Below are 26,938 nucleotides of genomic sequence, written 5' to 3' on the forward strand. Positions count from 1 at the left end.
ATTATTCTATGTTCATTGTTAATTTGCTGACAGCAGAGGAACTTAAAACCTCTAGTGAAGAACTAGAAACAAGCAAAATGTAGCTGTTCTCAGGTTCCTCATTGGAGATGGTTATTATTGAGATGCCTTCATCTCTCTGGGAACTCTTTGGGAGTCTTTGAGAACCCACCAGTTTTTGAAAGTTTACCTAGATTTTAATAAAGCATTTAAACAAAGCCTCTCGTGCTATAACTTGTTGACAATATGGAGAGATGTTGACCAGATGGAGCACAATTAGGTGGATTGAGAAATGTTTGGATGGCTTGACCCAAAGAGTAATTATTTTTTAAAACTAATTTATTTGATTTATCAACAATCACTTCCATATGCTTTTGAGTTTAAAATCTTTCTCCCCCTCCCTCTCCACCACCTTCCCCAAGACAACGCACAATCTGATATAGGCCGTATATATACATTCCTATTAAACATATTTTCACATTAGTGATGTAGTAAGTAAGAATTAGAACCAATAGGAGGAACCACCAGAAAGACGAAATAAAACTCAACAGAAGAAAAAAATAGCAAATAGTATGCTTTGATCTGCATTCAAACTCCATAGTTCTTTCTTTGGATATGGATAGCATTTTTCATCATGAGACCTTTGGGAATGTCTTAAGTCCTTGCATTGCTGAGAACAGCTAAGTCTATCAACGTCATCACACAGCATGGCTGTTATTGTGTATAGTGTTCTCCTGGTTCTGATCACTTCACTCAGCATCAGACCATACAAGTCTTTCCAGGTTTTTCTGAAGTCAGCCTGTTCATCATTTCTTATAACACAACAGTATTCCATTACACTCATATACCACAACTTGTTCAGCCATTCCCCAATTGTTAGGCATCCTCTCAATTTCCAATTCTTGGCCACCACAAAAAGAGCTGCTATAAATATTTTTGTACATGTGGGTACTTCTCCCATTTGTATGATCTCTTTGGCATATAGCCCTAGAAGTGCTATTGCTGGGTCAAAAGGTATACACATTTTTATGGCATAGTTCCAAATTGTTCTCCAAAATGGTTGGATCATTTCACAACTCCACCAACAATGCATTAGTGTTCCAATTTTCCCACATCTTCTCCAACATTTATCATTTTCTTGTTTTGTCATGTTGGTCATCTGATAGGTGTGATGTGGTAACTCAGAGTTGTTTTGATTTGCATTTCTCTAATCAATAGTGACTTAGAGCATTTTTTCATATGACTATATATGGCTTTAATTTCTTCATCTGAGAACTACCTGTTCATATCCTTTGACCATTTATCAATTGGGAAACCAAAGAGTAGTTATTAATGGTTCAGTGTCAACCAAGAAAGATGTCTATAGTGGAGGACTTCAGAGATGTCTGCTCAGTCCTATGCTGTTTAACATTTTTATCAGTGACTTGTGTAAAGGCATAGAAGACATACTTATCAAATTTTCAGATGGTACAGAGCTAGGGAGATGGATAATATGTTGTATGATAGAGTCAAACCAACTAAGAGAGCTGTTATTTTACTTTTTAAGAATTAGAGATAAAAATTTAATACAAAATAATTAGAGATCACAAAAATATAAAAAGTTAAATATAAATTTAATTGTTGAAAATTCCAAATGATTATTAATTTTCTTGAGTTACTTCCATTTTTTTAGAATTGTGGTTTGGGTTTTCTTAAACCAGTTAATTATATTGTTCTTGATGATGCTGAGATGAATGAATGATGTTGAGAAATATGGTACTTTAGACTTCCACACACAAATTGTTTAGCTTCAAGTTTACATGCTTCATGTGTGCAACAAACAGTCTGACAAAATAAATCAGCTGCTTTATCAGGTTAAACTGACTGAACGTGATGGCAGCAGAGCATGCCAATTTGGTTTCAAATTTGACCTTATTCAGAAATACCATATTAAATAATCATTGTACTGTACCCACTGTCAATTGTAGAAGATTCACTGTCAGTATACTTTTGTTAATTTTGATTTGAACATTGCTTTCATTGGAAAAAAGTGAAGGTATTTCTGCAAGAGTTGTACTCAAACATATTCAACAATTATTGTGATTATTTTGTACCCTCCCCACTCAAGCAGGGTTTCAGCCCTCCCAGTGGGGATGCATTAGTCACTACTCCACAGTGAGACAGACTAACAATCTCCAAGTGCCTTTAGGCAACTCTCTAAGACTACCGGTTGCAGTTCTGCATTCGTAGAAGGGTTTTTCTCAAGGGTAGTTTCCTATACCAATGAAATAATAAGTCTGGTCTCATTTTTAGAAATTTCATACTCTTTATGCATCTCCTGACTCCTGCCCCCTCCCAAATTTGTAATTTTATTAAAGGCAGGGAACCAGTGTCTTTTGTAGCTATAGATATAGATATAGCAATGAACTAGTGTCGTAAATATATATGTTATACATAATATCTCTATATATCTATTCCTCATGGCTTCCAACACAATGGAAATATTATGATCAATATTTAGTAAGTGATTTTTAAATCATGTCGAATTATAGACAGAGGAGAGAAAGAATGAAAAGCCAGCTCTGTCCTTCTAGGGGAATGGATGCTAATTCTCTCTACCTTCTTCTCCATTAGTGATAATCAAAGGTTTCTTATTAATTAACTTCTTCATATAACTTCACATTAAAGTAGTACTTGTCTACCTGCTTTTCCCAGGTATTACTAGATATATGGGGTTTATATGAGTGAATCAATCAATGAACAAGCACTTATTAAACGCTCGCTATGTGCCAGACACCGTGCAAGGAAGGTACTGGGGCTACCTACAAAGACAAAAAAAAAAAAGAAGGAAAGAAACACTCCCCACTTTCAAAGAGCTTATATCTTCCCTGGAGACACACACACACACACACACACACACACACACACACACACACACACACATACACACACACACACACATTAGGATGGGAGAGCATTAGTAGGAGTTGGGAGAGAGATCAGAAAAGGCTTCAAGTAGAAAGTGATATTTGAGGTATGTCTGGAAGGAAACGAGATCTTCTTTGAGGTATTGGTGATAGGGAAGAGTACATTTGAGGCATTGAAGAGGCCAGGACAAAGACAGAGATGAGAGAGAGAGTGCTGTTTTTAAGAAACTGTTTGGCCTAATCATAGAATATGAAAAGGAATATAATGTACAAGAAATCTGTCAAGACAGGTAGGACCAAGCTATGAGGGCTTTTCAAGACAAACAGAGGAATGTATATTTATCTTTTATCTTAGAGCCAATAGGGAATAATGAATTTATCATGTGAGGAAGTGACATGACCAGATTTGATATTTTAAAAAATCAATTTAGCAGTTGTGTGGAAGATGCTTTGGAGTGGTGAGAGTTGAGGCAGGAAGACCTATTAGGAGGCTACTGTAATATTCCAGGCCAGATATAGGGTGAACCTGGGTCACTCTTTGAAAGTGATTGAAGTGGCTGTCTCTCCAGTAATGTGGAAAGTACTTAAGATTATTATTGATAGGAATGCAGTTAATTTACATAGTGTTTCTCCTTTTATCTCTCTCAATACTCTCTTTGTGACCTCATCAGTTCTTATGAGTTTAATTATGATCTTGATGTAAATAATTGCAGGACTCTATATCCAGACCAAGCCTCTCTGCTGAGTCCCAGTTTGTATCACCAAATGCATATGGAACATTTCAAACTGGATGCCCCAGAAACACTGAAAGGTCTGAAAGTATGTCTCATAGAACTGAAAGATTTTTTCAGTTGTGCAGATGGATATGTAAGGGAAGGGAAGGGGAAAGCAGGAGAAAAGGCATTTATTATGTACTTGCTAAGTGCCAGGCTCTGTTAAGCACTTTACAAATGATGTCTCATTTCATCCTCACAACAACCCTGGGAAAACCAGATACTATTATTATCCCCATTTTAGCATTGAGGAAACTGAGGCCGGCAGAGGTTAAGTGACTTGGTTGATTGAACTCAAGTCTTCTGGCCCAGTACTGTATCTACTGTGTCACTTGAAGATAATTGGGGTTATTTATGAAACTGTGAGATTTGAAACAATAGTGGTGTCCCTAACAGAAATGGGAAATATCAACTAGAAGGGTAGGTTTGAGGAGAAAAATAATGAGTTCTGTTGTGAACTTATTAAACCTGAGGTGTCTCTGGGGCATCCAGTTTGAAATGTTCCATATGCATTTCGTGATACAAACTGGGACTCAGCAGAGAGACTTGGTCTGGATACAGAGTTCTGCAATCTTTTACATCAAGATCATAATTAAACCCATAAGAACTGATGAGGTCACGAAGAGAGTGTTGAGAGAAATCAAAAGAGAAACATTATGTAAACTGACTGCATTCCTATCAATACTCATCTTAAGTATTTTCCACATTACTGAAGAGACAGCCACTTCGATCACTTTCAAAGACCCAGTATGTTGGGAAGTTTGTGTACTGTTTTTGATCAATTAAGAAATGACTTGCTAGAACATGAATTTCTCTCTCTCTCTGTCTCTCTCTCTCTGTCTCTCTCTCTCTCTCTCTCTCTGTCTCTGTCTCTCTCTCTCTGTCTCTGTCTCTCTCTCTGTCTCTGTCTCTCTCTCTGTCTCTGTCTCTGTCTCTGTCTCTCTCTCTCTCTCTCTGTCTCTCTCTCTCTCTCTCTGTCTCTCTCTCTCTCTCTGTCTCTGTCTCTCTCTCTCTCTCTCTCTCTCTCTGTCTCTCTCTCTCTCTCTCTCTCTCTCTCTCTCTCTCTCTCTCTCTCTGTCTCTCTCTCTCTCTCTCTTTCTGTGTGTGTGTGTGTGTGTGTGTGTGTGTGTGTGTGTGTGTGTTTCATTCATGACCTTCTTAATTTCCTGTGTTTGGTTAAAATGAGAGAAGTGAATTACAGAAGTCTCCCAAGCCATAATGAGTAATTACAAAAGCTCCTTGGTTTCACCCTTAGGCCATACCAAGCAAAAGCAAATTTTAAAATGCTAAGAACTGCAGAAGTTTAACAAAATAACCCCTTTCAATGGCCTATTACATTAGTACAACCTGAAACATTTGTTAGTGGAATTAGTTACTAGTAGCAGATCCCAAGGAATAGTCACACCCTAATTGGAAGAAAGGTAATCATAAGAAAATTCTGCTTTTTTTTTTCTAGAGACTTCAAGGCAATTATGAAATTCATGAAGAGATGCAGAAAAGAGAGATTGGAAAAAAATTAGAGAGCCCTTCATTTGAAATGTAAAAGAAACTAGAATTCTAAGGAGCTGCCTCTGGGACTTAATAGGAAATCCAAACTGAAGGAAGTGTAATGAACACAAGAGCGCTACCCAGGGATAAGTTTTGGGAAAGTATCAAAAGTTTAGAACAGGAGTTTGTAACCTAGCGTTTATGGAGTGTAGGCAGATTTCAAGGGCTCCATAGATTTGGTTTAAAAAAATTTTTTTATAACAATTATTTCAGTAGAGTTGGTTTCTTTGGTACTCCTATGTATTTTGTTTTATGATTTTAAAAACATTATTCTGAGAAGGGGTCCAGAGATGTCTCTAATTACTTTTGGCTAGTGGTATTTGTTTAAGTCTTGCTCCTTCTTGTACTTACTTTATTATAAACTTGAAGAGCTTAATATAATGAATATTTATGCTACTATTTTAATAAAGGATATATTTTAATTTTAAAATTGAAGACAGGAAGTCTTTGAGATTTTATTAGCTATTTCTGGGAAGAAATCTAATTATAGAACTTCTGTTGTTATTGTTATTATTTAGTCATTTCAGCTGAGTCCGACTCTTTGTGATCACTTTTGGGTTTTGTTTTGTTTTGTTTTGTTTTGTTTTTTTAGCAAAGATAATGGAGTGGTTTATCATTTCCTTCTCCAGCTCATTTTACAAATAAGGAACTGAGGCAAACAGGGTTAAGTGACTTGCCCAGGGTCACACAGCTTCTGAGGCCAGATTTGAACTCATGGAGATGAGTCTTTCTGATTCCAAGCCCAGTGCTCTATCCACTGCATCTCCTAACTTCAATCAAGAAACTTACACTACCCTACACAGGCACTGTTTTTTATATGGTAGACACCTCAGACAACATATTAAAAACTGAACCTCCCATTTCAATCCTGCTTACCAAACCTGACCATCTCCTGCCTGTTCTTTGATTTTGGATGGTACTACCATCTCCCCAGTCACTCAGGCTTAAAATTTTGGAGTTATCTTTTGTTTCCTTTTCTTCATTTTTCACATTTAATCTATTCCAAATTAAATTCTATCCGTGGAATATTTGTTGGATAGGACCTCTCCTTCAACTTCTCCTCCAACTATGCCTAGTTCAAGTCCCTATCATTTCTCACCTGGCCTGTTCTGGTAATCTCCTACCTGGTCTCTCTACCTCTAGTTTCTTCCTACTCTAGTTTATCCTTCATAGTGCTGCCCAAGAAATCTTCTTGAGATAACATTGTGATCAAATCACTCTTATGTCTTAAAACCTTTGGTGGTTCCCTATTGCCTACTGAATACAGCATATACTCCTTTGCCTCTCATTTAAAGTCCTCTATAGGTTGGTTCCTGCATATCTTTCTAGGCTTGAATTCATGAGTCTTCATTCCATCCAAAATGAAATACTTGCCATCCCTTGTTCTATTTCATCCCAGGTAAGCAACTAGGCCATCAACTATTCCATCAATAAACTTGATGGAAACTGTCTGAAGGAAGAAAATGACTCCTAAGACAAAGAACTGTCACATCTCTCCTTACCCCAAGTGGAAAGGGAGATATTGCAACTGCTTCAAATTTGAGCCCACTTTTGCCAGAGACTGAGGCATATAAAGGGGAGGGAGTAGGTGCTCCTGATCTGAGATGTTGTTGCTGTATCTTGCTGTACCTTCTCAGTAAATATCCCTTTGTAAAAGTCAATTGATATCAGTTAATTGATATTGGGGATTTGCCAACAGGTTAAATGGTAATGGGGGGAACATATTGGATGGTGGCTCATGAGTGATAGTATTAGACATATACAACCCAGCAAGGTTACTCCTAGAACCCTAAAAAGGATACTAGCTCATTATCCTCTGGGAACCCATCCTGCCAGTGTGAGTAAAGGTTGGGAGGTAGAGCCTAGAATCTATGTGTTACATATACATATACATATGCATATACATATGCATATGCATATACATATACATATACATATACATATACATATATGTACATATACATTTATATACACATACACATACATATACATATACATACACATACACATACACATACACATACACATACACATACACATACACATACACATACACATACACATATACATATACATATACATATACATATACATATACATATACATGTGTGTTCTATCTCCCTCATTTATGGCCTCACTAGTCTATTTCCTTACCTTGATCCCATAGCCACTTCAATAATTTGATAACTCTCCTTCTAGAATTGTTCATCCTTTTTACCTTCCAGCATTGATCTTAAACTAATTTGTTTCTGGTCCTATTCCCAGGCAGCTAACTATTAGTGGAGAAAGTCTAAAAAGCAGAGATGGTTTCATTCAGTATAAATGGCTATTTCATAACCTCAACTGGGTATTCAGTGTTGCTGAAAAATCCCTTTATTTTCCTCTTGTAGATTCTATACCTCAGTGCCTACAACTATTCTTCCAAACCTTTCTATGTCTCCTCGAGCCCCTAATCTATGTTCTGCTTTTTCACTCTTAATAGCAGATGACCTAATCCCCTACTTTGCTAAAAAGATGGAGACCATTGGCTTTGAGATTCCTTGACTTCCTGCCTAACTACCTCAAAATTTCTTGGCTTCTTAACCCATTCTTTCTTTATCTGCTGTCTTTGAAAAAGAGGTTGTCCTTTTCCTTTCTAAAGCCAATTACAGTCTACAAAAAACAAAATTTAAAATCCCTCCACTTTTTATCTTTCTAGCTGTGTGTGTGTTGTGGTTTGTCCTTCATTCTAGAAGAGGACAATGACATCAGGAAGATCATACCATGACTTGCAATTGAATTGGATTTAAGTGAGCTGAGGGCTGAGCAAAGTCACTAGCCTCACTTACTCCTCCAGAGCTATCTGGGTCCAATGGCCAAATACAGATCAGGACAACTGGAGATGGCCCAGGATACAGTGGACTTTTTAAGCTAAGGTCTTTCCAAGTTCTCACTTTGACTGAGGGAACACCTATTTAGTGATTAGTGCTCTTTAAGAAGTGAGCCAAGGGATGGCCCCTTTAATCCAAAACAAAACAAAACAATTACTATTTATATTCACTCTGAGACTAACAGATACAGAAATATTTGTAATATAAAACAATACCATGATAGTGTATTAGAAAACTTCAAAGTGTTATGTGAGGTCTGAGAGGAAAGTCTTTACTGACAGGGGATGCTAGAGAAAGCTTCATGGATTTCTTTTGAGGAGGGTTTTAAAGGGTATGTAGGAATTCAAAGTGGAGGAAGCAGAACAATGTAAATAAAGTCCAGGGTGTGGCAGAGGACAGACAGAGAATAGTCCAGTTTGCATAAAGTGTAAACAAGAATAATATGGAATTAATCTGGAGAAGTATAGGGTGGAATCAAATTGTGGATTGATGCATGACAGGCAGGCATTTCAGAAACAGCTACGTGTTGTCAGATCACCACCTTGTTAGAACCATGGTCAAAACTGATATGAAACTGAAAGAAAATAAAAATTAGAAAATAAGGTTTATAATTGAGGAAATCTGACTCATTAAAGAAAATTTTTGGTGCTAAAAGAATGGGAAATGGATAAAAGAATGGTTATTGACACAGACTATTTGCCATATTCTAATGAAGTTTAACTGATTTGAAGTACTCTGTACCACAAGGCAACCAAAAGAACCCACAAACCACTTCCACCAGTAAAAGCCTGATCTCCTTGACAGGCAGACATGGCAGCCAAGGACAGCACTAGTTTAGAACAGAAATTCATTTGTGAGATCTTAAGGAGCAGACTGGTGGAAAATTATGATGTAACCTCCAACAGGGAAAAACAAGTTTGCAGAAAGCTTGGCAAGAGAATAGACTTAGCAAAACTATCTCCAGGGCATTTAAGGATTAAACTGGAAGAAGAACAACACAAATGAAAGATGGGCTCTTTCTCTAACAAGTTTCTGTATCAAGTGGAGCAAGCAGATTTGAATTCTCTGATCACTGTCCCTGAAATGACAAACAAAGTAGTAGAAACGGCATTATAGAAGACAAAGAGGGGGAAAATTGCTGGATTATATGAAACACACAAAGTTTACACACAAAGGAGCCAGGATGGAGGCAACTCAATTTTGAGAAGAATAATAAACAAATTTATTAGCCCCTCTTATGGGAGGGATACATTACAAATACTATCTCATTTTATCTTCACAACAGCACTGTGAAGCAGGTGTTATTATTCCTTTTTACAGTCTAGGAAACTGAGGTAGACAGAATTGAAATGACTTGCCTAAAGTCATTGTTAGTAAGTATCTGAGTCTGAATTTGAATCAAGCCTACCTTATTCCAGGCCTAGCATTCTATCACTGTGCCACACTATTTAATATTTGGGGATCTATTGTCAAGTTATATAAAGGAGGAGAGGATTCCAAAGACTTGGAACAATCTTATTCTCTATTGTTACCATCGAAAGGTGACTGAATGAATATTTATAACTACTGATTTATACGTCTACTCAATTCTGAAAAACTTTTAATTCACGTATGCCTTGGGGGTAACCTTGATAAAGGTATGAGAAGGGGAAAGGTAAACTTTCAAAAATGATTTCCTATAGCAGACACCATCTTTATAGTCATACAAGTGACCGAAAAGTGTACGAGTATACGAGATTCCATTGTGTTTATTGTTTATTGATGATAAACAAGTTTTTGATTTCAGAGAGTGAAATTCCACATAAAATCTTTCCTCCAACAAGGTGTCTCCTGTGCAAAAATCATATAAAATTTCTTGTAAAATGTAACAACATTTGCCAACTTTCTTCTTACTTGTATCAAGCAAGGAATGAAACAAGGAGACATGATAATCAAAGGTCCTTGAAGAGTCCTGAAGAAAGAAAGGTTACTTACCGAGGGTGGGGTCCTCTACTTGGCTCCTGTTTGCTGATGACATTTTTTTGGGGGGCTAGTTAACGGGCTTAAGCGACTTGCCCAGAGTCACACAGCTAGTAAGTGTTATGTATCTGAGGCTGGATTTGAACTCAGGTCCTCCTGACTCCAGGGCTGGTGCTCTATCCACTGCATCACCTAACTAGCCCTGCTGATGACATTTTGCTGATTCCAACAAGCCACAGAGTGATGCAGAGCCCCTTAAATGAGTACATAATCACTCTAAAGAGTTTGGTTAACAACAATTAACAGTTTTGTTCATAACACTTCATATGTGTGTGTGTGTGTGTGTGTGCGTAGACATTATTAAGTGTATATGTTATTCACAATTATATATTTTTATTCAAAATATATGTGTCTCTATGTATACACACACACACATATACATATATATATATATATATATATATATATATATAATAGGATATATCGTATAGCATATAGAGTCTAGTATATATAGAACAGCATATGTTGTTCAGTCATTTTTCAGTTGTGTCCGGCTCTTTGTGACCCCATTTGGAGGTTTCTTGGCAGAGATATTGGAATGGTTTGCCATTTCCTTCATTTTATAGATGAAGAAACTGAGCTTTTATGTAATGTTCCTTATGTACTTTTATCTATTTTGGTAGCATGTATTATTGTTGCATTTACATATATCAGATTTTACATGTGAGTAATACTTTTTCACTATATGCTATGTATATATTTGTGTGTATATATATTACATATTATGTATAGGTTATTATATATTATGCATAAAGCATAATATATAACACAATATATGTTGTATATAGAGTATAAGGTTTAGTATATATACACACAAATACATACATGGCATATATTAAAAAGCATGACACATTTAAAATTTGATATATGTAAATAAAACAATAATACATGTTACCAAAATAGATATAAGTACATAAAGAGCATTTCATAAAAGCATATACACTAACATTTTTATAAACAGCAAAAAAACACATTTCAATAATATTCTCAATTTCAGTAATGAATAGTATAAAATAAAAATCAAAATGTAGTTGCACATATTGCATATACATCATTATAGAATTGTATTTGGCTTTGTGAGCTTCCTCTGATTTACCTGGTGCTTTGTATATAAACATAAACTCTGCTTGATAGTTTTGACTCTCCTACCCTTAGTTTCTCTCTTTTTTTTAAATTTAATTTTATTATTTTTCCAATGAACAATAACAAAAGAAAAACTGTCTTAGCAAATATACATAATCAAGCAAGCCACGAAATTTGGCCACATTTAAAGACTTGTGTCTTGTTCTGCATTGGTGTTCCTCTTTTCCTGCATCCTCTTTTGTCACTTTTGCCAACATATCGGGGGTGAGGTGGAACTTCAGGTTTGGCTTTAATTTGCATTTCTCTAATTATTAGCAATTTGAACATCTTCTCGTGTTGTTGACAGTTTGGATATTTTCCTTTGAGAATCGATCATTCATTGCTTTTGACCACTTATCTATTGGGGAATGGCTCTCAATCTTAAAAAATTCAATCATATATCATGTAATTTAATCACATATCAAAAATATAATGCCTTATATATCTTGGAAATGAGATCTTTATTAGGCAAAGATGCTACAAATTTTTTCCCCAAGTGCCTGTTTCCTGTTTAATTTAATTGCATTGGCTTTGTTTGTACAAAGACTTTAAAAAATTGTTATAATTAAAATTAACCATCTTCTTCTATGATCCTCTCTATCTCTTGTTTGGCCTTATCAAGAGATCTCCAAGGTGATTTATTCTTTGCTCCTTTATTTGCTCATGATGTCACCTTTTATATCCAAGTCATATATCCATTGAGAGTCTATCAAGTGTAAGATGCTCTAATTTCTATCAGATTGCTTTTCCATAAGGTTCTGTTGAATAATGTCTTAGTAACTAGGGTTTTTGTGTTTATTGAACACTGTATTTTTTATGTTCACTTACTTCTGTATGCTGTGTATCTCATCTGATTCTTTGATCAATCTCTCTTTTTTTAAACCAGTATCATATTGTTTTGATGATTACTACTTTGGACTATAAATTAAGATCTGGTACTGGTAGATGACCCCCCCTCTTCCCTTTCCCTCCCTTCTGTCTTCTTTTATATTTTCCTTGAAATGCTTGACCTTTTGTTTCTCCAAATGAATTTTATTTTTTTTATAGCTTTATAAAATAATTCTTTGGTAATTTGGTTGCTATGACACTGAATAAGTAAGTTAATTTAGGTAGCATTGGCATTTTGTCACATTGACATACTGTAATTAATTCTCCCTGTGAAGAATTAATATTTTTCCAACTATTTAAGTCTATATTTCTGTAAAGTGTTTTTATTTGATTTTATATAATTATAGAGTGTGTCTTAGCAGATAGAGAACCAAATATTTTATGCATTCTACAATTATTTTGAAAGAAATTTCTCTTTATGTCTTTTTCTGCTGGATTTTGTTGGTAATATACAAAAAAATTGCTGATGATTCAGATTATCTTATATCCTGCAACTTTGCTGTTTATTATTGATTTCAATAAATATTTTAGTTGAATTTTGGGTGTGCTAAATAAATCATCATATTTTCTTTGACTGTGCCTATTTCCTGTATTTCTTTTTTGTCATTACTATAGCTCTTATTTCTAGAACTATGTTAAATAGTAGTGGTGATAATGGGCACCTTTGCTTTACTTCTAATCTTATTGGAAAGGCCTCTAAAACTTTTCTTTGTTATATATAATGTTTTCTCTTGACATTAGATCAATACTATTTACTGTATCAAGGAAAAGTCATTATTCCTATACTTTCTAATGTTTTTAACAGAAAAAAATGGATTTTTAAAAAAGCCTTTTCAGCAACTACTGATGTGATCATGTATTTTAAAAATTATTTATGGTATTTATATATATATATATATATATATATATATATATGTGTATGTATATGTAGTCTATTGTGTTTATAGTCTTTCTAGAATTGAACCAACTCTGAATTCCTGATATAGTGGTTATAGTGTATACCATTGTAGCCTATTTGCTAATATTTTATTTAAAATTTTTGCACCATGTTCTTAGGAATATTGATTTATAGTTTTCTTTCTCTGCTTGAATGACATATATATATATATTTATTTTTGTCTCTTTTTTAAAAATTTTATTTTATTTTCAATTCACAGAACAAAACAAGCATTTCCATAACACAGTACAATGAAAACATGATTGCACATGAAATTGCAAACCTACCATGTACAACCTACTATTCCCTCCAAATATACAACAAAGTTATCATGTAAATTTCTTTTTTTCTTTTTTTCCTTCCCTTTCCTTCTCGCCCTAGAGATGGCTACCATTCAACACAAATAGGTGTGTGTACATATATGTATGTGTGTACATACATACATATATGCGCATATATATACATATGGATGTATATGTACATACGTACAAAAATTATTCTATATATATTTCTGTTTATCATTTCTTTTTCTGGATGCAGATAATGTCTTTCTTCATACGTCCTTTATTTTTTATTGTGTATTTATAATAGTCAAAATGACTTAGCCACTTAAAGTCATTGTTAAAACAATATTGCTGTAACCATATACAATCTTCTCTTTGGTTTTGGTCACTTCACTCTTCATCATTTCATGCAACTCTTTCCATGCCTTCTCATTAGAGAATCTTGCCTCATACTGTATTAAAGAAATGGAACTCATTCCTGAGAACTCTTTATGCTCCCCTATTCTACATCTCCAAACCCCTTGACATCATTGACTGTTCTCTCCAATCTCTGATGTAGGATCAAGGCCAATTCCTTTACTCCTTTTTTTTTTAAATTTCATTTATTTATTTATTTTTTGAACATCATATTTAGAAAGAGTTTGTATAATATTAGGACTAATTATATAAATGAAAATTTGTGTATAATTCATGTGTAAATTCATCTGGTCTTGGAATTTTTTTGAGCATTCATTTATAGTTTGTTCAATTTCATTTTCTGATCTTTGATTATGTAAATAATTTATTTCTCCTTTTGTTAGTCTGAATATTTTATATTTTGTAAGGATTCATCATTTTCTCTAAGTTATCCATTTTGTTAGCATGTAATTGGGCAAAATTGCTTCTGATAATTTCCTTTATTTCCTCTTCAATTGTTGTGAATTATCTTTTTTCCATTTTTGATATGAACAAGTTGGTTTTCATTCCTTTATTAATCAGATTAGCTATTTATTAATTTTATTAGATTTTTTTGAACCAGTTCCTAGTTTTATTTATCAATTCAATAGAAGTTTTTTTGCTTTCAATTTCAGTAATCATTTCTTTGATTTTTAGGCTTGTTATTTTGTTGCTTAATTGGGGGCTTTTTGTTGCTGGTGGTTTTAATTTTGTTTTGTTTTTATATTGCATGCCCAGTTCATTGATTTGTTCTTTTTCACTTTTGATGTTGAAAAAAGTCTTTATATATATAAAATTTCCTTTTAAGGACTGCTTTATCTGTAACCCATGAATTTTGGTTATTGTAATTTTCTTTGAAGAAATTTACTACTTCAAATTTTTTCTTTAATCCGCTAGGTCCTTTGGACTAAATTATGTAGTTTCCAATTGCTATTTACTTCTTTCTTTAAAGGCTCTTTATTAACTATAATTTTATTGCCTTGTGATTAGTAAGTGGTGTGTTTAGTATTGTTGCTTTTCTCCTTTTTTTGTGAAGTCTTTATGCTCAAGTATAATAGCTATCATCTCTAATTTTACTAAGGTTCTATCCAGGTCCTTGGCTCCTTTCCTATTTATCTTTTGGTTAGCTTTATTTATGTCCGAAAGGGGTACAATTAGGTTCCCCACTAGGAGTATTATTTTCTATTCCTCCCTGCAATTAACTTTTCCTTTAAGTATTTAGTTATGCTTTTCAGTGCATATATCTTAAGTATTGATATTAATTCTTTATCAATGGCACCTTTAAGCATAATTTCCCTGCTTTATCGCATTTATATTTACTATAGCCTTATCTGAAATCACGACTACTACCCCAGCTTTTTTGTATTGAGTTGAAGCAAAACAGATTTTGCTCAAACCTCTCAATTGAACGCCATCTGTTGCCAAATCCTATTGATTCTACTTTTGAAACTTCTCTTGTATATACTCCCTTTTCTCCTCTAACATAGTTTGTGAATTGGTCTCCCTCCTTCAGCTCCCTCCTCAATCCAGTCCATCCTCCGCTTAGCTGTCAGCAGAGGTTGTTGTTTGTTCTTCTTTCTGGAAGAGGACCATGACATCAGGGAGGTGATGCCAGGTGTCAAACTGATCTTACAAAAGCACAGGTCTGATTATGTTTCACCTACACTTCCCACGCCCACTTCCTACCACATATGATACAACAAATGTCAAAAGCTTCCTATTACTTGCAGGATAAAAAAAAAATAGGTTTTATGTTTAAAGCCCTTCATAACTCAGCCCTTCTTCCTTTCCAGTCTTCTTCTACCTTTCTTCCTTCTATGTGCTCTGCAATCCAGTGACATGGGCCATCTGGTTGTTTTTCACATAAGGCACATCATCTCCGGACCTGCAAATTCTTTGGCTGTCCACCATGAATTATCTCCCTCCTCATTTCTTCCTCTTAAGCAATTTTCTTTTATGATTTTTTAAAAATATGGTACCCAGACTACTTTTTTGGTCATAATTTTCAGGTAGTCAGATGATTTTTAAATTGTATCTCCTTGACTTATTTTCTAGGTCAATTATTTTTGATATTATATTCTTTACATTTTTCTTCTTTCTTCAGTCTTTTGATTTGATTTTCTTTCTTTTGAATTTCTTTTAATTTTATTTTAATAAAATTTTAATATTTCTGTTGTCTCATTGATTCATTATTTTCTGGTTGGCCCTTTCTAATTTGTATGGCAGTGGTGTCAAATTCAAATAAAAAGGTGGCCACTAAAGTATACCTAAAGATCCCTGCAACCTGCATGTATACCACATATTAACATAATGTTCCATTGTATTTTTTATTTATTTTGTTAAATATTTCCCAATTACATTTTAATCTGGCTGGAGCCACCAGTGTTTGACACCTCTGTTTTGTGGCATTCATTTCTTGGGTAAGGTTTCCTACCATTATTCTAAGATATTAACTGTCTTTGTTACTCTTTCTTCTTGGCTCTTTCATTTTGTATCTCATTTAATTTCTTCTAGTTCTTCTTGTAGTCCTTGTAGATAGGATGCTTTTTTTCTCTGAGGATCTACTTGAACTTGTTACAGAATTATTCTCTTCTTTGGGGTTTACTCCTTAGCTGTCTTTCAGTCCAAAGTTTGTCTTCATTGTACAGGGGTGTCCTTATGCTTTGTAAATCAATGCTGTTTTGAGCTATAATAGCTGGACTGACAATTTGGGGATGCTTTGGGGACTATATCTGGTGTTTTCTTTAGTTTAGTCATACTACCGGCCTTAGTGTCTGGGGTAGGAATTTATACTTGGATCAAATTCTTTCTTACCTCTGACTCTTACTCTTGGATGGTGTGGGCAGATCCCGATTGGTCCTGAGTGCAGTGGCTAAGACTAGGGCCCACCTTCTCCAGGAATTGTTTGGCCTTTTCTCCTGTTGTGGTTCAGGTCTAGGCTGCCTGGATGCTAGATTAATTTAGGGCCATTTTGAGAATGTTCTAAATCTTTCTTCTGCTGTGACCAGGGCTCCAGGGCCACTCGGCCAAAGGGACTTTACTCCTGCTGTGGGGTTCCAAGGATGCCTAATCTCTGGGCTCTGTTTAGAATTTTTCTCCCCCTTTCTCTTACTGCTACTAAACTCTCCCTGGGGTCTTTTGAGGGACCTTTCAGGAGCTCCAGGGCCACCCCCAGCTAGACTTTCACTTCAGGCTCCAAGTTCAGTCTCTGGGTCCAGGCTGATTCCTCAAGTCAACTCAAGAAGTATTTGTCAAGTGCCTACTGTGTGATAGGCACTGTGTCAAACACTAGCATTACAAAGAAAGACAAAAAATAGTCCCTATTCTCAAGGAGCTCACGATCTAATGCGGGAGACAACACACAAATAGCTAGGTATATCTATCTATCTATCTATCTATCTATCTATCTATCTATCTATCTATCTATCTATCTATCTATCTATCCATCCATCCATCCATCCATCCATCTATCTATCTATCTATCTATCTATCTATCTATCTATCTATCTATCTATCTATCTATCTATCTATCTGTCTATCTATCTATCTATCTTCTATCCATCCACTTATCTATTTATCTATTAGATAGTTGGAGATAATCAACACGTTCTCACTGTATCATACCTTCCACTTTCCTCGGCTTTTTCCCATTCCAGATTTCTGACAGTTTTTTGTTTGTTCGGTGCAGTCCTGAACTTAGTAGAGGAATTTGTATCTGGATGCTCTTTATTTTTAAAAACAGTTTGGTGCACTTTCTGGAGTTTTACCAGGTTGTTTACTGATTTGTAGGTCCTGACATGCCACCATCTTCACATAGTACTTCTTACCCTTGGTTTCTAAATTTCTAAGTATTTGATTACCAGGATCATATAATGGTGACTCTGAGATCATAGATGGCTTATGCAAACTCTCACAGTCCTTATGGTAACACTCTGTTCTCTCTCTACACCTGGAGTATTAGGATAAATTGGAGTTGTTTTGGGGTTTAAACTCCCCCTCATCATTTGAACTGGTATTTCCCTTTGACTGAGAAACCTGTGGTATAACTACCTGAACTTCTAGTGGATACTAATATGCAATTAAGTCATTATCATATGAATTGGAGTACCCCTCAGTTCTAGGGTCAGTTGGGTTTTTTCCCCCGAAAGCAACATCTTTTTTTAATTGATTTTTAATGTCTGTTTTTGGACCATATTGAGTTTCAGTAGTTCTTAGTTGCTGTTTCAACAGAGCTACTCCAGTTGTATCTAGTGGATTGATAACATTAAGATTTTTGTGTAAATGACTTATTTTTTCTTGAATTTAGATTTACATTTTAAAACTTCTCACTGATTACTAAGTTTTTCCAACATTTTTGAACAACAAAGTTCTTTCGTCCTCATGACTTTGTTACCTTTGTTCATTTCTTGGAAATAAACTCAGACCTCCTATTAGAGATGTTGTCTATTTCCCGACATTATCTCCATGGGCATCAGCTTCCTCCAAACAGTTTACCACTTTATTCCCTTAACATATTTATGTTCAGCTAATCGATAATTATGAAAGAAAATAGGTTTTTTTCTATTGGTAAAAAAAAAAGTAGGAGTAGGTAGGTGGTGCAGTGGATAGAGCTCAGGACAACCTGTGTTCAAATATGGCCTCAGACACTTGACATTTAACTGTGTGACCCTGGGCAAGTCACTTAACCTTGATTGCCTCACCAAAAAGCAAAAAAATAAAAAAATAAAAGTAGTGTTTCTGCATCATCTTGTGGTGACTTGGACAAAGACTAGGTCATTTTTATTCTGTTCAGGGTAGAGGATGAAGTCTATCCTTGACCTTATCTCTGTCAGACTTTTGAGAATTCAGCTCCTCACTTACCAAAATTGCATTTCTCTTTCCACTGCCCACATCTCTCCCATGGCCATCCAAGCCACAGTTATAATAACAGAATCTGCTATCTCTCAGTTTGTATTAGATGGATGGTAATCTTCTAGCAAAGAGTCTGGATTGGTCTCTTGCATCTTGGTTCCAGCAGGTGTAATGGTCTGGTCCAGAAGCATCAGATATATGACCACAGGCCACATGTGGCCCACAACATTCCTGAGTACAGCCAGAACCAGATTAAAATGCAAAGGAGAAACATTTAATGAAATAAATTAAAATACAAAAGAACATAGATAATATTGCATTTAAAAACTAAGCCAATATGTAGCCTGAAGGGATCTTTATGTATGGATTGGTGGCCTTCATTTCTATTTGAGTTTGACAACTCTAGTCTAGTTTGTTGGCCTAACTTTCATTAGGTTGTTGATGGATTTTGGATCTTGACTTTGTCGTCTGAACTGTCTTCTTTCTTGGATTTTGTAGTCCATCCCTAGGAATTTTTTCTTGTACTGGTATTAGTTGAGTGCACCTTTTGAAATCCTGCAAGGCACCAATAGTCACTGAAACCTGCCTTTGCACCACCAGGATGTGCAAATCAGTTGCTTTGCAAAGTATGGCTTCTGTTAAGAGTTCCAGCCCCATAGGCTGTTTACCCTCCAATTAGTCTATAAGCTGCTTTAATTCATTCGCTTGCACCATCTAGACTGTCAGATGCTACATATAGCCCAGTGTTCAGAATTCCACAAATTGGGGTGGTCAGAGATAGGCATATGCTCCGAATGGCCTGGCGCCCAGGCCTCCTGCCAGACCGAGGCCGGTCTGATTCCTCTGCTTTCAGCATGGGCACATCCGTCCGGGGGCCGCCTATCTGATCCTCAAATGTGTCTGAGGCAACCTGTAGGGCCTTCAGCTGATCCACTGTCTCTCGAAGGAGGAATCACATTTCAAATTGGTCCACTTTGAATGCATGGTCATACACCAGCTCAGCGTAGTCCACTGCAGTGAGCACGGCGCTGTTCAGGGTCCTGGAATAGTCCGAAACCAGCGAAGGCCAAAAGAGGCAATGCGGAAGTGGCTGCAGGGGCCTTACCTGCCGCAGCCTTGGGCCAGAGCAGGCACTGGGTCAGCAGCTCATGACATCCTTAGAGATCCCCGAAAAGGGGCGGGAGCGCGCTTGGACTTGTCTGGCCCAGCCAGCCTCATCCCCTCTTCCTGACTGAGGTCTTGGGGACAAGTTGGAGTCCTACTTCTGCTTCTGATGGGGGTAGGGAGTAGAGGGAGAGTTCTCCTATTTTTTTTAACTAAATAATTTCTTTCTTCTTTTATAATTTTTTTAAGTATTATGAACTTGACAAACATCAATAATCATGAACATTTCTCTGCACCAAGAAAAAAAAAGATCTGTATATGCACCTGATTTCCATTACATATAAATAATGTACAAAGAGATATGTTCCATAACAGAGGTTTAAACAAAGTCCTATATCTGAATATACATAAAGGAAAGCCCTTTTTTTGCTGGAGGAATTATGGCAGGATTCATGGGAAAAAGTGGTGTTTGAGCTGGGCCCTAAAGAATGGATGGGAATTAAACAGGCAGAGTGGAGGGAAAGGGCAAGCTACAGGAAGGGCAGCTAGGTGGTACAAGGGATAGAGCTCTAGGCCTGGTGTCAAGAAAATTCTTCCTGAGTTCAAATCTGGCCTCAGACACTTACTAGCTGGGTGACCTTGCAAGTCACTTTACCCATTTTGCTTCAGTTTCCTCATCTGTAAAATGAGCTGGAGAAGGAAATAGCAAACCACTCCAGTATTTTTGCCAAAAAAACCCCAAATGGGGTCACAGAGAGTTGGACATGATTGTGGAGGGGCAGCTATTCCAGGCAGAGGGAATTTGACTTAGACATACATAGTTTGTAGGCAGGAAAGTTCTGGGCAGATTTAGGGAATGATGAGTAGTCCAGTTTGATTGCAGTGGATTTTGAATGCCAGGCTAAAGATTTTGGGTTTTACTCTATAGGTAAAGGGGGTGGGACCTGTTTAAAGGTTAACAGGATGTGTAGGATGAATTGGAGGGGAGAAAGGAGTGAATGTGAGGTGAGCAGCTAGGCAGCTATTTCAAGAATCCTGGTGAGAAGTAATTAGGGTCTCAAATAGATCATACAAAGGGGATGGAGTAGAGGGATCAGAGAGGAGAGATACTGATGATAGGTTGTGGGGGTAAAGGAAGGAACCAAATATGTTAGAAGTTTCTTTTATTTACTCATTCATTCAATAGCATTTATTAGGTACAGTGCACTGTGGTAGATCTGGAAGACACACAAGGAGAAATAAAACATATTCCCAGTGTTTAAGGAGCTTCCAATTTGAGGGAAATAAGATACATAGACAATTAAATTTTAATACAAATTAGGCTATGGTAACTCCTAGATGGGGAATAATTGTGAATACCAACTGCAACTTATCAGAGACATTTCTGCTCTCTGGTTTAGCAGGGAGCCTGTGCTTATGAGTAGATTGTGCCTTCTGGGGAATAGCAATCCTTATTTGATTAAGCATATCACAACTGCAAAACCTTTCCCTGCGGAGTGCTGTTACTCTACTCTAGGAAAAGTGAGAGACAACTGAAAACCTTAAGTCTGGTTCCACCACCCTCTGCCCAACTCTGAGTTACTAGATCTGAGTGTGAATCCTGGTTCTGTGGCTTATTTACTGCCAGATGGATTACCTCTCTGGGCCTTTGTTACCTCATCTGTTTAAATAAATAAGGGGGCAACAAGCATTTATTAAATGCCTACTATGTACTAGGCACTATGCTATGAGTTGAAGATACAAAGAAAGGTAAAAGACAACTTTTGATCTCAAGGACCTCACTTGAATGGGGCAGACAACACGAAAACAACTATGTATAAACAAGGTTTATACAAGATGAACTGGAGATTATATCAGAGGGAAGGCACTAAGAATAAGAAGTACTAGGAAAGTCTGCAGAATGTGGGACTTCAGCTGAGACTGGTCTCGACTTCTAAGATTGTTTCCAGTTCTAGGTTTATTGTATGAGCATATATACATAAATGTGGTTCAGAAGAAAAGTGCTGGTCTGGGAAAAGACACAGGTTTGACTCATAAATCTACAGCTGGAAGGGACTTCAGACGTCATCTAGTCCAATTCTTTCGTTTTATAGAGGAGGAGACTGAGGCTCTGGGAGGTTGAATAGGCATGAGAGAAACATCATCAAAGTTCTTTGATCCCCCAAAATCCCTGCACTTTCTACTGTACCATATTGCCTCCACCTCTTACTGGCTGTATAAGCATTGATAAATCACATTTCAACTCAGTTTCCTTATCTCTAAAAATGAGGATTCTTAATATCCTTACCTTTATGGGTTGATGTGAATATCAACGAGACAAGATATGTAAATCGTTTTTGCAGACCTTAAAGGCTGTGATCAGTGGTGGTGATGATGTACAAACCACTAATTTGATTTGTGAGGGGAGTATCCAATGAGGAACTTCCCCTACCAAAACAGAACAGATCCCTGATATTCAATAGTCCTAGAGAGTTGGCCAGGCACTAAGGGGTTGAGTGCTTTGGGCAGGAGGGTTTTATTATTATTATTCTCTATTCTAATAATAGAGAATAAAATAGGAATATAAAGGGCTGTGAAGTTAATTGAGGAAGAAATATTTTCTATCTAGAGAAATTAAGGAAAGTTTTGAAATGAGTAACTGAGGGAAGGAAGGCACCATTAACAAAAATATTACACACATGTAATTACACATTATATATTATATATATATGTGTGACATAGTGCATGTAACAGAATTACGTATTACTTCCAATGTTGCATATATTATATGTAATAAATAGTACTATATGTAATATTTCCGTGGGCGAAAAAAAATAAAGAAAATAGAGTGACAGAGTGTTCTACGTATGCAAATAAATTCGCTACAAATTAATAAATGCTATAGTGACGCTGGTCCTGAGCTTCCCCAAGGGGTGAACCCAGACAAAGTCGTTCCTATCCAGAGCCCGCAGCCGGGACTGTGATTTGCATTTGCGAAAGATGGAAAAAGGGGAACCACATTTTGAAAACTCCGGGCTTCTACATTATCCAGGAGGGCGGGCCAGAGTCTCACCAGAAACCCAAAGGGGCTTCGCTAAGCGATTCTCACCGCCTCTCCCACAGAGCTAAGACACCCCGCCCCCTACCCCGACCCCGCGTCCTGGAGCACAGCGGGGGACATGAGGGGTCCGGGAGAACGGTGAGGGACGAGGTGTGGGGGCAGGACTGCCAGCTCGGGCGTGTATATTGCAGCGTGTGCGTGTGCCTCTCCCCCGTCTTGCGCACCTGACCCTCCCGCCCCCTCCTGTTCTTTAAAAACAAAAAAAAAAACTCGCGGAAGAAACTGGAGGAGGGGGGTTTCTCCATGAGCCCTGGGGCTTAAACAAGCTCAGTATGGTTTTCTCTCCTCCTCCTCTTTTCCCCCAGCTCCACGCCTTAGCTGCCTTGACCGCCAGACCACACCCCCTGTCTCCAAAGGTACCCAATCACCGGTGGCGAGGGGAGAGCGCCTTACGTCATATTCCGGGAAATCCCCTTCTCTTCCAGCGGCAACCCGGCCCTTCCCCACGCTAGGCCCCGCCCCCCAGCCCCCCCCCTCCCCCGCTGGGCCGCGCGGCGGGAGACCCGGCTGATTAGGCTGGTTGGCGGCGAGTGCTGACGGAGGAGACGTACTGCCTGGCCAGTCCGTGCCCTGCCCTGCCTTACCGTGCGCTGCCCTGCCTTGCCCTGCCCGGCGAACGCTGCAAGGGAGCCCGGCGCGCGGACCGGAGCCATGGCGGCCGGTGAGTGTCCCCGGGGCCGGCCCTGGAGAGGTCCGGACTCCCGAGGATGGTGAGGGGATCCGGCGCAAAAGTTTGGGGGAGTTACCCGGGATTCCCCCATATCCCCCGGGCAGCGACTCCCGCAATCCGGGGAGGAGGAGGGGACCTTGGGGGAAAGGGCGAAGTGAAAACAAAGATGATTTGGCTGTCAGTCAAGCATTTATTAAGCGCCCACTTTGTGCCAAGCACTGCTTCGAGCTCTGGGGATGCAAAGGTAAAAGACAGTCCTATTTATTAAGCGCCTGCTCTATGCCAGGCGCATGCCGGGCGCTGGGGATGTAAAGAACGGTAAAAGACCGCCCGGGCTCTCCAGGAGATCGCAGTCTAGTGGGGGAGACAGCATGCAAACAACTATACGCAAGCAAGCTGTACGCAGGATAAACTGGGGAGAGTCTCAGAGGGAAGGCAGGGTCGTTAACTTACCTTCCCAGCCTTATCTTACCTTGAAGCGCTCCAAAAATGTCAAGTATCTTTATTACTTTTGGTTGTAGCTGTTGTCCTAGTAATAATAATCCTTGGATCCCTACTTGGGTTTGAGAGATCTCAGCTGGGTACTTCCTCAGCTGGTGCGGACCTCGGCTCATTCATACTTTCTCATCCTATACGACTCTTTAACCCATGGTCTCTCCTAAATGCTCCCCAGGGGGTCCATCCTATGGTCTGACAATTTCCTCCATATTCTTTGCCATTGCATGGATGCGGTGAAGCACGCATCAGAGCTTTCATAGTTTAAAATTCTTTTTTTTTCCCCATCGGAATGATGGTATTATGTTTTAAAAATGGAGTTGAAAAATCTCCAGGTCCTGGGGCCCTCTTCTTTGGTCTGTATTCACCGTGTATGAAGAAAAAGGATAGAGGATAATCCCATTTATGCCAATAATTGTGAAGACCAACATGATGGCTCTAAAAGCCTTTGTTATTAATAATGGTAATGTGAAGAAAGCATTTTTTAAATGTGTGAAATTAAATAGTTATATCCTACTTTCCCCCAATTAAGCTAAGGTTTTCCTATTAAAAATGAGGAGAAAAATGAACATTTAAAGCGTGCTTAGAAATACATACATTTTAAAAGTAACCACATCTGTCAGTATTCACTCCCCCCCCCAATCTAGAAAGTTGTCTTTTTTAAGGGTCAGGAGAAAGGGAAGAAGCCCTCATCTCCCTTCCTGATGAGGTTTTGAGAGGATATTGAAGAGTTATTATCGGATGATCAGGATTAGATGGATTTCAGTCTGCATCACTGGAGGGAACACCCTCATCTGTGAGCTCCATTTGATTGCTTTGAGATTAGTAAATGAGTCAGAACTTTATGTCTCATGGCTTTGGCAAACATTGAACTTTGTTCTATCTGTCTCTCTCCTGTGTTCTTTCCCTTTAGTTTTCTTTCCATTCCCATTGCTCTCCTAGCTGGGCATTAAAGCTGAAGTGTTGAAACAATTATTTGTTACTTTTTTTAAAGTAGTTTTTATAGTCCTTGATTTTTAATTTTAAAATCATCTCCTCTGTACCTTCTCTTAAAACAAACAGAAGACAATCCATCAAGCACTTAAACTCCACTAAAATATAGAATTTTTTTTACACTTGTATGGTCTGTGACCCTCAATAGAAAAAGGTCTCCTGCCCCTGTTTTAGAGTGTAGAAGAGGAAGTAGCAAACAGAAAGGATTTTTTTTCTTTTTAAACAGAACAATGTCATTGCAACCATTGTAAGTTGAAAAGGAAGTAAGTAAGGTTGTTTCAGATGATATACTTTGGGCTGTGTTTGCGGTTTTAGTGTGAGAATATGTGTATAGTTTAAAATATTAAAACTTTCCCTTTACCCACATCATTGACACTAAAATGCCATATAATTGGGTTAATAATATTAAAATGAATTTGGATGACTAGCACGAAAAAGCTTTTAGTTGTCAAATTTCTGATTTGCTAAAAAAATCTGTGAGAATATCAAAGACATATTTCACAATTAAAATAGGCAGTATGCTGGAAATTTAATCAACCTTTTCAGGAAGTGTGAATTTGTCAACCATGTGATACTTTTTAAATGGGCAACAAAAAATTAACCACATTTGTATGCAATGTATTTAACACTCCACATTTTTATGAAAATGATGGTAAAGTAGTTCCCTTAGTGAATCTGTAACCTCTGTTGACTGATATGAGAGTTCCTTACTATAAAAAAAAAAATTACTGTAGCAATATACTGATTATGATAGGATGATTTAAAGGAATTCAAAAACTAAAAGTGGTTTTCTTTCTTTCTCCCGAATGCTAAAATTGTAAGTAACTAGAAAAGGATTTCTACAGAAGTATTTTAAAAATTAAATGTTATCTAGTATTTTAAAAACAAATGAATGAACAAAGAAAATACGTTTTTGAGTATATTATGATTTAATTCCTATTCATGAAGTTTGAAACTAATTTAAAAGGAAAAATCTACTGTCTTGTTCTGGCCTTTATAATGATAATAATTGTGGTTCAGTTGTGTCCGACTCTTTGTGACCCCATTTTGGGGTTTTCTTGGAAGTGATTCTGGAGTTGTTTGCTATTTCCTTCTCCAGCCCATTTTACAGATGAGGAAACAGACAAGCAAGGTTAAGTGATTTGCTAGTAAGTGACACAGCTATTAAGTGTGTGAGGCCAGATTTGAACACAGGATGATGAGTCTTTCTGACTCCAGGCCCAGCACCTAGCTGCCCTAAATGATAATAATAGCTAACATTTTATGTAGCACTCCTCAATCTTCTTTCCTCCAGAATTAACAGTACAGTAATTAGAGATTTCATTAGAGTGATTCCAACAGGTACCAGAGAAAACATTTGTTGTACAGATTTGATCACTATAGAGAATAAAGTAAAGGCAGTTATGTGGTGCCATGGTGCACAGAGTGCTGGGCCTGAAGTCAGAAAGACTCATCTTCCTGAGTTCAAATCTAGCCTCAGATACTTACTAGATGTGTGACCTTGGACAAGTCACTTAACCCTGTGTGCATCAGTTTCCTCATCTGTAAAATGAGCTGGAGAAGGACATGGCAAACCACTCCAGTATCTTTGTCAAGAAAACCCAAATGGGGTCATGAAAAGTCAGACACAACTGGAAACAACAGAGCAATAAATGTGACAGGCATTGTGCTAAGAGTTTTACAATTATCATGTTATTTGATCCTCATAACAACTTTGGGAGGTGGGTGCTGTTATCATTGGTGAAAGCTTTTATACCTTTATTTGAACATTTGATTATCTGTGTATCTTTAATAAATCATAAGTTTGTTGACAAAAAGCTCTGCTTAATTGATTAAAGTTTATTGTCATCTGTGGTTAGAGTCTATTAACTTTGACATAACAGAAAACCTCACAAAGTATTTTAATACAGTAACAGTAGTTAATACTGCTTTCTCAGATTTTAATA

At 37.2% G+C, this 26,938-nt stretch overlaps 1 protein-coding gene across 3 annotated transcripts in view; it reads left to right on the forward strand.

The window, feature by feature from the left end:
• Positions 1 to 23,320: 23,320 nt before the first annotated feature.
• REL (REL proto-oncogene, NF-kB subunit) overlaps positions 23,321 to 26,938 on the forward strand; it is a 60,424-nt gene continuing 56,806 nt past the window's right edge. For all 3 annotated transcript variants that reach the window (XM_020985505.2, XM_020985506.2, XM_078149532.1), the window contains exon 1: positions 23,321 to 23,495. In XM_020985505.2, coding sequence (XP_020841164.1) covers positions 23,486 to 23,495 — 10 coding nt within the window. In that variant the 5' untranslated portion in view covers positions 23,321 to 23,485. The remainder of the gene's footprint in view (positions 23,496 to 26,938) is intronic.

This window comes from Phascolarctos cinereus, unplaced genomic scaffold (assembly GCF_003287225.1).
Source record: "Phascolarctos cinereus isolate Bilbo 61053 unplaced genomic scaffold, phaCin_HiC Scaffold_2;HRSCAF=192, whole genome shotgun sequence".
In the NCBI taxonomy this organism is placed as follows: domain Eukaryota; kingdom Metazoa; phylum Chordata; class Mammalia; order Diprotodontia; family Phascolarctidae; genus Phascolarctos; species Phascolarctos cinereus.